At 42.3% G+C, this 13453-nt stretch overlaps 1 protein-coding gene across 1 annotated transcript in view; it reads left to right on the top strand.

The window, feature by feature from the left end:
- obsl1b (obscurin like cytoskeletal adaptor 1b) overlaps positions 1-13453 on the top strand; it is a gene marked incomplete at both ends in the record, with an annotated part of 53717 nt that extends 40264 nt beyond the window's left edge. Inside the window, 7 exons of the mRNA XM_083638306.1 lie at positions 1770-2036; positions 4568-4680; positions 6035-6188; positions 9296-9457; positions 10698-10802; positions 11285-11551; positions 13176-13453. Of these exons, the coding sequence (XP_083494432.1) occupies positions 1770-2036; positions 4568-4680; positions 6035-6188; positions 9296-9457; positions 10698-10802; positions 11285-11551; positions 13176-13453 (1346 nt within the window). The remainder of the gene's footprint in view (positions 1-1769; positions 2037-4567; positions 4681-6034; positions 6189-9295; positions 9458-10697; positions 10803-11284; positions 11552-13175) is intronic.

Here is a 13453-nt window from a genome sequence, read left to right as displayed (position 1 = left end):
ATGTTTGTTTGCTAACGTCATTTCCCCCACCGTGTTCTACGCTATAGAGACACTGCAAAACGTGTCATCATTCAGAAGCCACGCCCAAGACAGGGGGAAATACAAGGAAGCACTGCCTGACGACTGCAGCGAGCAAAACAAACCACGGCTAACCGGGGCAAACAGAGGAACTCTCGTCAGATAGAAATAGTTTTGCGGGGTTTTACAGGGATTTGGACAGTTTTCTTTTTAGATAATGTCAAAAGATTATTTCAGTACACTTCCTCCAACGGAGAGGGGAAGGTACATCGAGAAAATGAACTCAGTTGGCCTGGAGCAGTGTCACTTTTCATTGCCCAAACAACGCTGGATAAACGATCCCACACAGCGGCCTGAAGTGAAATACTATGACATGAGCTTTTAGGCATGTTTAAATTAATGAAAATAACGCTGGTGTAACGTCAGACAGATGGCATCAGACGCGCTGGCGTTCTCCTATGTCACGTAGTTGCACACAAAGATCATAAATATGGAAGATGAACACTCCAACTTACTTCCTTGACAGCTAAATCCACATTTTCTTCTCGCGAATGCTCAATGGCTTCCTTGTTTTGCTCGGGAGTACAAAAAAACTTTAATTGGCGATTTTTTACATTTGTTGTCTGCGCAGCCCCACCACACAACAGCTTTTAGCTATGTTTAATTCAAGGAAAATGACGCTGGTGAGTGGGAGTGAACGGAGCGATTTCCCCCGTGATGGGCGTGGCCTATTTCATGCAGTGTCTCTATAGCCGGCCCAACATAGCTTGTAAAACGCATGGTATTTGCTAGGGGTGTCACAATATATCGTCCCACGAAATTTCGCGATAGTAAAACGTCACGATATGTATCGTTGAGATGAAATCTCATATCGTGATTTTTTTTTTTTTTTTTTTTTTTTTTTTTTTTTTTTTTCCAAAAGTAGACAAAGAAACGTCTTTGTTTGTTGAAGTTCAATGTGTGGAAAGTAGTTCAGTTGAACAAGTCTCTGAAGAGACACATGAGAAGTTATACAGGAGAGAAACCATTCAATTGAGTTTCTGGCAAAACTGTTTACTTGACAGGAAAAACTGAAGATGCATAAAAAATAGACTAAGAAAAGTCTTGTTGTTTGAGTTTGAAGAAAAACTGAAGATGCATAATGAGAATTTATACTGCTGAGAAACCTTTTAGTAAAAGTAAAGTGACGGTGTAACTCATTCTATTTCAAGATAAGCCTTATCTCCAATCTCATGTTTTTTCTAGTTGTTATTGTAATAACAATTTCCCACAACAGCATGTTTTGTATTTGTGCATTTCAAATAAAATACTACTTTTCCAGTCATATATTGTCATTATTCAAGTTTAAAAAAATATTGTTAAAATCGTATCGTATCGTATCGTTATCGTGAACCCAGTATCGTGATACGTATCGTATCGTGAACTGAGTGTATCGTGACACCCCTAGTATTTGCTGATGTGGGTAGCAGTTAGAAACGGGACGGTCTCGCACCAAGTGGACTGCAGGTAGCCTATCTATTCTTGTTGGCATACATTTCTCGTCGCTGCCTCTGGCTGGGTTGGGTTGCCAGGTACCACGACACATATCCTACAAATCGGGAGAAATGACCGAGCGGGAGAAAGGGTTAAAAATCGGGAGACTCCCGCCTAAATCGGGAGTGTTGGCAGGTATGAAATTACCAACAGTATGTTCTGTTTGACTAAAGAACCCTCTAAGTCAATTTGACTGTTCTGTTCTGTTCTCCCCGCAGCGCGAAAGATCACAATACAGCGAGGCCTGACTGACATCAGGACCACGGAGAGAGAAACTGCGTCTTTGGAGGTGGAACTGTCCCACGGCAATGTCACAGGCACCTGGATGAAAAATGGAAACCTGCTTAAGCCAACAAATCACTTCCGTATGAGTGCCAAAGGACAAGTCCACAGCCTCACTATTTCCAACCTGTCCATCGAAGACACTGGCACCTTTATGTTCTGTGTGGAGAATTTGAAGACATCTGCCAGGCTTACTGTGAAGGGTAGGTCATTCAAAAGAGAGAGGATTTCTACCAACATATCAATGCGGCAGAGGCCATTCTTTTGACCATAGTCAATGTAATAGGGACTTTGAAGCAAATGTATCAAGTAATGGTATGACATAGGGTAGCCTATCCACCTTACCAGCTCAGTGTCCTTGTGGTCTGAGTGTCCGCCCTGAGGCTGGAAGGTCGTGAGCTCGATCCCCAGCCGAGTCATACCAAAGACTATAAAAATGGGACCCATAGAGAGCCGCAGGGATGACGTATTTTTGTAGTCAGAACACGGAAGTCCCGGACTTCCTGGTTCTTCACTGTTTCTGTCTATGGGATTTTTGAATGGGTTTTTGCCACGATGCTTCAAATACGGTCTCTGGGCAACGCAAGATTAATCAAACGCGAACCAGAATCCTGGTCGGATAATCTTCACACATGAGGACCACTTTCATGAGTTTTGTAGCATAAATGCGAGCCCTAGAAGTAAAAAGCTCGAGCTAAGCTAATCCAGAACTACACACTGTCGCATAGGCTTCCACGTCACGTCACCACTCAACCTGGACTGTTGTTGATGTGTGCACTGATTACCCCGGGCTGAACGGGGCTGAACCAGGTGAGGGAAAGAGAATTTCCGTGTTCGTCCTTTGAAGTGGTTACGTTATTGACGTATATATCTCCATCGACTCAACAGTGTAGTATCATTTAGCCGTTTGCTAGCTAGCCGCTCTTTTAACAGCACGTAAAAGCTTCAAAACTCATAAAAGTGGTCCTCATGTGTGAAGATGATATTACTAAACACTGGTTCGCGTTTGATTAAGCCAGCGTTGCCCAGAGAGATTATTAGAAGCATCGCGCCAAAAACCCATTCAAAACTCCCATAGGCGAAAACAGTGAAGAACCAGGACTGTTAGCATTGATGATTTCCGGACTCGTTCCTGCGGCTCTCTATTGCCTCCCTGCTTGGCACTCAGCATCAAAGGGTTGGAATTGGGGGGTTAAATCACCATGTGATTCCCGAGCGTGGCGCACGCTGCCGCTCACCGCTCCCCCAGGGGATGGGTCAAATGCGGAGAACAAATTTCACACATTGTGTGACAATCAGTGGGACTTTACCTTTACCTTTACCTTATTTTGAGATGCCATGATGCATTATGGGTGCTTCTTCCGGCGTAATCCTCCCAGCCCAAAAAATCTATTAGGCCCACTTAGATTTCTAAATAATCAATTTCCAATTAATATTTCACCCAGAACTTACAAACGGAGCACCTGCGGTAAGATAAATTCAACTTACAGTATCTCTTAGGGGTATAACAGTTCACAAAATGCACGGTTCGGCACCACACAGTGGTGTCACAGTTCGGTACGTTTTCAATACAGCAAAGAAGTAGAGATGCATTTTATTTTATTTTATTATTTATATTTATTTTACTTATTCCTTTGATTATTTTCACTATTCATTGTCTAGTTAAAAAGGATTTTTTTAGGTATGACAATGTTTTTTTAACACCTTTCGTCTTTTCACGCTCAGTTTTAGTTTACCATGTAATCCTTGTTCCTTTTGCGATGCGTATTGAAACTAAAACCTTGTACCTAAACGGTTCAATACGGATACGTGTATTGTTACACCGATATTAGTGACAGTACAGTAGTAGTGCAATACTACCACAACATACTCTTCCCATACCACTTTCATTGAGCTCAACAGTCACGTGACGTATCTTGCCCCGGAAGAGAGTTCCCCATTCATTTTCTCCGTGAACATTTAGAAAAAGTCCTTATATAACGAGTTTTAAGGTTGGAACCAAGCCAACCAGCGAGCTGCTGAATCCTGACTGACCATAAAACATTTCACTTGAAGCAAAAATAAAGTAGTTTTTTCCATCTTTATTTTTTGTTTTTGCTGGATGTCTTGGTTCCAGTCTTAAAACTCGTTATATAAGGATTTTCCGAAATGTCTATGGAGAAAATGAATGGGGAACTCTCTTCCGGGGCAAGAGACGTCACGTGACTGTTCAGCTGCATTGCGACCTCCAACTGGTGGCTAAAGGCGTCCACTCTGAGTAAACCGAATGCCAAACTGTGGAGGCCCGATAACGGAAAGGAGTGACAGCTCTGCTACTGTTGCCATCTATCCAGGCTCACGTTACAAATACAAAATAGCCTAGCACGAGCCCAAAGAGGTAGTAGCTCTGTTCAGTCTGTCAGACGCTAGTTTAACCTCATGCTGTAAGTTAATCCGCTCCATGCCGAGTCATTCAGTACGCCTCATCCCTTTGAGCTATAGGGGTTGAGACACTGCTGTGGATGACAATCAGATGAAAATGTCACCAGTCCCCACCGCTTAAATATAGGCTACCGTTTGAGCAGTGAGCGTTATGCTTAGTGCATTTCAGCTTTTACATTTTATTTAGGAAACATAGACCAAAAGTATTGTATTTAAGTATGTATTGTATTATGTTATTTTCTACATGCACCTGTATCAACCTGTTCATTGGTATCTTAGCTTGCGTAAATAAAACGTGCTTTTTCTCCACCAGAGCCACCTGTGACAATTTTGAGAAAACTGGAGGACCAGAAATTCCCTGAAGGGGCGATTGTCTCTATTGAGTGTGAGCTGTCAAGACACAACATGGATGTGAAATGGATGAAGGCAAGTATTCCATTTTTGTTTCACTAATTACCGACAATGTGTAGGATGTTTACAACAACAAAACGGGCCAAGTAAATAGATTCAATGCAAATCTTAGCTTAAAGGATGAGTTCACGCAAAAATAAAAAATTCAGTCATTATCTAAATATCTACTCACCCCCATGCCGACGGAAGGACGGGTGAAGTTTCTTAGTCCACAAAACATTCGTGGAGTTTCACAGCAAAACACCGTTACAGCATTCTCCTAGACAATTGAAGTGAATGATGACCAAGTTTCAAATGTAAAAAAAAAAAAAAAAAAAAACAGGGCAAATTGCTCCATACTCCCCATCTGGCATGAGTCAAGTCTCCAGAAGCCCCAAGATGCCAAGTTGACTTGAAAAGACGATGGGACTTTCAGCAAACTCAGAACCCCCCCCCCCCCCCCACACACCCCCGATCAGCCAAAAGCAGTAAAACCTTCATTCCCACAACCACGTAACTGATGATGATCAAAGGACTTCAGTCATGACCACCCGGCATTTGAAAGCAGGATCGTGGAGCAGTTTAGTCCAAATCAAGTCTACAGTCAAAACAAATTTCTACACAGATGTTTTTTGTCAACTGTTTGTTGACTGATGTTCTTTTATCAGTCTCCAACTGGAACAATAAAGAATAAGAATTTAGGCTACTTGATTAGACAAAGCGTTATCTAAAGCTGGCTTTACACGGTGAAACTTTCAGGCAACTTAGTTGCACGTTGCAAATTGCGTAAAAACATCATTTTCATGCAACTTGAAATTTACACAAAGCAATTCAAAAATAATCCATTCTCATGCAACACGGTAGTTTGTTTCACTCAAACAAGCTGGCTAGATCGGTAATGTTTCATCTGTCATATTGTTTTTGCTTTCCTCTCTCTCGCTACAGTACATATTTATATTGTATCAAGTGGGGAGTGTCATTCATTCATAGTAACTTGCATCTTTGTATCTTATTTTGTATCGTTTTCTAGCTGGATAATATAAATTCAGATGCGTTATATCAGGTTTTCTTCTGCCACTGGCTGGTTACTTTCTTTCATTATGGCTCTCCCGGAGAATAATCAGTGCATTGATAGCCTACTTATCTGTGTTTTGATTGGCTGTTGCATGAAACTAGTTTCACAAAGCGGAGAGTTTTGTAACTGTTGCAGCTGAGTTTCAGACAAGTTGCAAGTGCGTTGCAGAGGGCTTTAGACCGTGCAAGCAACTTTAGCTTCCCCTCAGTTTCAACCGACTAAAGTTGGGTGACAGTGTCGTCGTATGAAGTCAGCCTAAGATAATCCAGGAGAGTTTGAGATGTCTGGGATGAAAATGTGACTATTCATTTTCAGAACGGGGCTGAGGTGAAGCCAGGCAAGGACATGCGCATTTACGCGATGGGAAGGAAACGCTTTCTTCAGGTCATGAAATGTCACGTGGGTGATTCCGGCACATACACGTGTGACGCTGGAGATGCTGCTACATCCTGCACTGTGGAGGTCTACGGTAAAGTCTAGTGATGATCATTCAATATACTATGTTCTCTTAAGATACAGCTTTGTAGGCAGCAATGCCTGTTGCTGTATTGTTTCCTGCCAGGCATCTGCCATTGTCTAGCATTCTTTAGGCTGCCTGGCAGCTGACATTGTTTAGCTACCTACTGTAGGAGGCAGGAGTCATTCTGCTGCCTGGGAGCCTGCTTATAGAGAGCCAAAGTGAACGTCACTTCCTGCTTCCGCACTGTACCATAGATTTTCATCCGCCATTTATTTTCCCCATAGACATTTCATAAAATGCTTATAAAAATAGTTTTACTTCGTCAAACCAAACGGTTCAGCTATATTTAGAATCGGGATAGACCATAGAACATTCCACCCAGACCAAAACTTTAAAAAAAAAAAAAAAAAAACAGCCTTGCAAACTGAGCGCAAGGTAGCCACATTTTCATCCGCTTTGCAGCCACACCTTTTGCTCATTTTCACAGTATAAAAACTGCCGCCCATTCGAAATAAGCAGATTTGTGTGAACATGTTATTGTTAAGCCCCAGTGCCAGTGTAGAAGAGGAGGCACTGGAAAACTACCAAGTGGGTAGAATTTCCAGCAACTCACATAGGTCATTTAGCAAGAAGAACAGCGCAGCAATTAATTGTCCATATTATGCCATTTCTGTTGGCTTGGCCTTATTTCAGTTCAGTGTCTGTAATCCAGTCTACTGCCAAATCATATGGATCTAGGTTTATCGTGGTTTGTTTGCTCAAATAGAATTGCGTAGCATTGAGATTCAATTTCTTCTGGTGGTAGGGTCCCCATTTCTCTTTTCCCTTCTCCATCTTTTCCATTCTCCATGACTGATTTAACGTTGCAGCCAAACCAAACAAAAGGTAAGCAGGTAACCACCATAGCAAGCACAGGTTAACAGAACGCTTTCCTCCACACAGCACCACGTACCTTCACATTCTCTATTGGCCTATAGATAGACCCAAGACACAGACCCTACCTAACGTTACCCAAATGTTTTCCAAATTCCATTTTATATGAAGTATACATTTTTATATGAAGCATATACATGTGTTTGCTAGGCTACACAACACGTATTGTTTCATAGCCTATAATAATAATAATAATAATAATAATAATAATAATAATAATAATAATAATACATAATCTTTCAACCTCAACCAAGGATTGGCAAGTTATGGCAACATGGATAGCCTACTGTAGGTCTCTGGCACAAGGTGAGCCTGTAATTGACACAATGAGCCATACATATTTAACAACAAGCCAAACCCCAAAAGGTATATTATGGTAATTTTGTGCCACAGGGCAGTAAACTTCTAACTTGTTGCACATTTAAAAGGAATAGAAAGCACATACTCACAATTAGCGCCATCTTCTGTTAGCTGCTACTGTAGCTGCTAATAAAGCTGCTGATTCCAAATGACTGATGAGTCTCGCGTTGAGGCTACTTACTGTGGACATATCTGACACAAGAAAAACAATAAATAAAAGAATAATCAAAATATGAGCAAGCACCACCTTTTAAATGATAAGTGACTTAAGTATTAAAGTTACTAAGCTGTAGCCGTTAACACTTAGCAGCAGAACTGTCAAAATAAAGCTCAAAGAAACAAAAGGTCAATGCTATGCTATTGTTGTTTTGTAGACTATGCTATGTTAACAGTTAGCTATTCCTCGTGCATGCTATGCTAGCAAACATGTTAGTTGACATTGTACTACCAAGTTACACACACAAACACTGAACATTCAACATACTGTAACTAACCAGGCTGTATCATCATCAGTAGCCTACATGATACTTCTTCACCTGCCTGGCTGCAATTCAAAACACATGGGAGACTTACTTACACAGCGACGCAAGCTTCACAACGCGCTTTCCCGTATAGCTACTGTCTGCCACCTACTGGATTTCTGCTTCTCCCTCGCCAAAGTCTTGCCTAAATTTGAAGCGTTATTTAGCCCCCTTTCTGACCAAAAATACAAATAAATAAAATGCGTGGGGCGGGCCCATGTCTGTTAGAGACCTCTGAAAATAAACAGCTATGCCACTGTAACCTTAGGTGATGAAACATCTCCAAAAGCGTCCGGCTGTGGAAGTTACTTTTATTGCCATGTTGGCAGATGATTGTTCTCTGATATTTATAAAGTGAAAAAAGGGGGGGGGGGCTACTTGGAGTTTTTAGGCAATATTTAATAAGAAGTAATATATCTGTGTACAAGCAGTTACAAAACAGAATATATCTTCAATACTACGGGTAGATATTCTGTTTTGTAACTGTACACAGATATATTAGCCTACTTCTTATTCAATATTGCCTAAAAACTCCAAGTAGCTCCCCCTTTTTTCACTTTGTATACTATTGCCTTTTGAGCTGCTTTGGTCCACACTTTTTGTGATTTCCTCTCTGATATTTATAACATAACAAACTTCTGTGGAAAAGTTAAAATTGGCACAATAGAAAGTATAGCTACAACAACAACAACAACAACAACAACAACAACAACAACAACAACAACAACAACAACAACAACATGCAAAGGCAGTAATCAAATGAAATTATGTTTTAAGATGAGGAACAATATAATGCAAGGGTGAACTGTGTGGTGAGGATTTACAAGTTGTTGTTGTAATACCTCCTCCTATGCCTAGTGGGCGCTATATGCAGTAAGCTGCTCTCGACATAGGCTAGGACTTCCTGTGAAATGTTAGAATGGTGTGATTCTGGGTCAGTCATTAGGAGCAAGAGGTGAGAAGTGGCTGTCCAGAGGGTCCCGTAGACTTTGCTTTTGTAAATAAATCATTTTATACTTTTTTAATTCTAGTTTATTGGGTCTTTATTAAGTTAGAAATAGTAATTTTACCACAACTGCATCTTGTTAGAAAGAAACTTTGAGATTTATTTTTGGATGCTGGTGTGTGTGTGTGTGTGTGTGTGTGTGTGTGTGTGTGTGTGTGTGTGTGTGTGTGTGTGTGTGTGTGTGTGTGTGTGTGTGTGTGTGTGTGTGTGTGTGTGTGTGTGTGTGTGTGTCCCATGGTAGCATGTGAGAGGTCATAATGAAAGATCCTGTAATGTTCACTTGACTCTTTTGACAGAGCGCGAGCTGCTAATTGTGCAGGGCCTGGAGGACCTGGACATCCAGGAAGATCAGAATGCTGTGTTTGTGTGTGAGATCTCAGTGGAGGACGTGCCAGGAGAATGGTACAAAAACGGGGAGCAGATACGAGCCACCAGCACCGTCAAGATCCGCCACGAAGGTCAGCTGCAAAACCTCCAACACATCTTATCGTTATCCTGCATATCTATACTGATGCTGACTGTTGTGATATTTTACACTATATACATACTAATAATAATAATAATAATTGATTGGATTTATATAGCGCCTTTCTAGATACTCAAAGCGCTTCACATATCAGGGGAGGGAGGGGGAGGGAACTCAACTCATCCACCACTGATGTGTAGCACCCACCTGGGTCATGTGTAGCACCCACCTGTGTGATGCACGGCAGCCAGTTTGCATCAGAACGCTCGCCACACATCAGCCTATCACGGTGGAGAGTTGAGGACTGAATGTGCCAATTAAGTAACGAGGGATGATTAGGTGGCCATGATTGAAGGAAGGCCTGGTGGGAATTTAGACAGGATACCGGGGTTACACCCTTCAGGACACCGGGGTTACACCCCTCAGGACACCGGGGTTACACCCCTCAGGGCACCGGGGTTACACCCCTCAGGGCACCGGGGTTACATCCCTACTCTTGCGGTGAGTGCCGATGGGATCTTTAATGACCACAGAGAGTCAGGACCTCGGTTTAACATCTCATCCGAAGGACGGTGCTCACTCACAGGACAGAGTCCCTGTCTCTGCCCTGGGGCATTGAGGAGATTATTCATCAAATCAGATTATTCATCAGACCATTTGGACCAGAGGGGAAGAGCACCTCCTACTGGTCCTCCAACACCACATCCAGCACCAGTCTCCTATCCAAGGAGTATCTTAGGCCAGACCTGCTTAGCTTCCCAAGGAAAGCCAGTAATGTAATGCAGGAGCCACTGGTGCTAAACGTAGGTTTATTATAATACTAAAAGAGGACAAACACACACACACACACACACACACACACACACACACACACACACACACACACACACACACACACACACACAACAATCTGATCCATAAATAAGGTTTGAAGAAACAATGTATGTTATTATTGCACACAGAAAGGGAAATAAATTAATTCGTTCCAACTGATACATTGTAGAGTTTTCCATTCCAGTGATCTCACTTGAAATTACCCGTCTCTATATATGTATATATATATATATATATATATATATATATATATATATATATATATATATATATATATATATATATATATATATATATATATATATATATATATGTGTGTGTATATATATATATATAATATATATATATATTATATTCATTGAATTATTGCTGATACATTTGTATCATCATTATTTCAGGGACCAAACATTTTCTTCTCATATGCAACGTGCGAGGAGAGGATGCTGGAGAGATCAAGTTTGTTGCCAGACACGTTGAATCTGTCGCCTACCTGGAGGTGGAAGGTATGTCAATAATCTAATGTCAGGTGTTTCCAAAGGAGGTCTACATTTGTATATTGCATATTACTAGTAGGTTATTAAATAATATGTATTTAATAATAATGAATACAAAATAAATTATTGTTCCAATGAAGTGGATTCAGTTCTAAAAGGATCTCGCTAAATGGAGGGAGGAGGGGATAGCGAAAGTAATACAACAAGTAACATTACTTTTGATACCAAGTAATAAGTAGATCACAAGCATTTTGGGGGGGCAGGGGGAAATACTACTGGTTGACATACAGTGAGAGATATAGGTCTAGGCTATAGGTCATAAAGATAAGCTATCAGGAAACTATCATAGAAAAAAAATGTCAAAATAATGGATTTCGTTTTAGAGAATATGGTTAAAATTATGAAATTGTGGATTAGGTCAGTGTACAAATGCACCAGCAGCTGTGTGGCCTGATCATATATGAATCCAAACTGGAGTTTCTGCTTCTCAGAGCTTCCAGTCAACATCGTGAAGCCTCTGCAGGACAAGACGGTCCTGGAGAAGAGCCGGGTCATCCTCGACTGCACCGTGTCCAACCCCAGGTGCAGCATCCGCTGGTACAAGGGCTGCAACGTCATCCTGCCCTCAGAGCGCTTTGAGATCTGCAGTGAAGGCTGTTACCGCAAGCTGCTCATCCAGCAGGTGGCGCTGGAGGACGAGGGCACATACAGTGTGCAGGTCGGCGAGTATACATGCTCTGCAAAGCTGACAGTGGAGGGTAAGAGTTGATGATCAATTCATTGGAACAGCTTAGATCATGTTTTCGGGGCAGTTTCACAAGCAAATGTAAGGCTTTTATTGGCCCCCATTCATTTCTGCTGTAAGATGACTCATATTCCATCTTTGACTGGATACGTCATCTTGTCTTACGGCCATCTGAGGTTTTCTGCATAATAAGACAATCTTTTTAGTGTCATTCCACTGATAAGGGTTTCTGCATACGTTATTGTGTGCTGCTCATATCATCACACATTTGTTTGAAACAGATTTTTATTTTGTTTATCAGGGGAGATCTAAGTAAGACCAGACTAAACACTGTGAGTTTCTTTGCACCACTGCTCTTGCTGTTGGTAGTCCTATAGCCAATATCCAAGAAAGCGTTGGGCCGCTCGACATTTTGGGCCCTGCTGTGTGGTAAAGATTTAAAGTGAATGCAAGTTAGCACCCAAGTTGTCATTCCTCACTGACACAACAAAAGTGTGTTGCAAAATAACCATGGTAACGGGGGACGTGTACAGCACCGTAGCAACAGGATGAGGCCCCCCCGCTTAGGTTGGTGCAGCAGTGGAGCAACTCATAATAAATAACCTCAGAGCGCCATCTACTGGCATAACAATGTAGTTACATTACACTCCTTGTCATGGGAAGTGGTACTATTTCTCAAACAAACAGCATGGCCACCGCTTCACATGCAGATTTTATTCACCGATTTAAAGTGGTCATCTGTCAGATCCTGTTATCTTCGTCTTTATTTCAGTAGCATCTTCGGTGCTATGCGCTCATTACCGTGGTGTTTTACACGGCACTTTGTAGAGATCATCCGTGAATCACAGACAGTGTGCCGAGTAGCTTACCGTGGCCTCTTTTTTCTCTGATTTTCTGTTGATGCGGTTTCAGATCATGCTTATTACCCAGGCCAGAACAACTGCCGCACACATCAAACACTTCCTGTGTGTACCATATTCTTTTCGTTAGGATTGTTCTTCTTCTTTTTCTGCCAAAAAAACCCCAATGTGAAGTCCTAGACTCGGTGGAACGGCCAGATGGTGGGGCTATGAGAAGCAACTTAAAATTTTGCCCATAACACCTGGACCATATTTTGGTCTAGAGTTATCCCCCTCGGCTCCCCCTTCCCCTCCCCACTAGTGTGGCTACATGTATATTTATTATTATGGTTTTGATGCTTTGCACCAGTCTCTGGCATCTGTTTCCATCAGTGTTTGGGGATCTATCCTTGACACGGGAGGTGAAGATTTGTTTGCAGCTAGCATCGCTATTTGCTTATTGTGAGCAATGCTAACAATATTAGCAAGTCCAATTTTAGGGGCGAATGTGGAAATGTGTACCCCTTATCCCCCGCACAAAGTGTCTGCACCGGAAATTCATCGGGGTCAAATGAATGCGGAGTGTACTAATCAACCTTATATGCCAGCACTTGTCCACACCCAGCACTGCCCCAGATTCTTCATATCAGCTGTATGTGTGGGGAAAAGAAACGAAAAATCTGAAAAATTACTGTAGTACTGTGTAGTGGTCAGAGCTGGACAATATAGCTTGACAGTATAGCATAACTGGACAGTGGTGCTAACAGCTTTCCCTCTGTTTCCCTCTCCCCATCTCAGCCCAGTCTCTGCTGCTGGTCAGGGAGCTGCAGGACGTGGAGGTGGTGGCCCCTGATGAAGCCTGCTTTGAGTGCGAGGTGTCGGTGCCGGTCCTCAAAGCGCCCGTGTGGAGCCTGAATGGGGAGCCGCTGGCGCCGGGCCCCAGGGTGCGGCTGGAGAAGATGGGCACGGTCCACAAGCTGACGCTCAGACAGACCTCCCTGGACCTCAGCGGCCTGGTGGAGTTCACCTCGGGCAAGGCTAAGAGCAGCGCCCAGCTTCACGTGCTGAGCAAGTGA

This window comes from Poromitra crassiceps (assembly GCF_964638095.1).
Source record: "Poromitra crassiceps genome assembly, chromosome: 6".
Taxonomy (NCBI): domain Eukaryota; kingdom Metazoa; phylum Chordata; class Actinopteri; order Beryciformes; family Melamphaidae; genus Poromitra; species Poromitra crassiceps.
The sequence above is the reverse complement of the archived record's forward strand: the minus strand, read 5'-3'. Positions and strand labels throughout refer to the sequence as shown.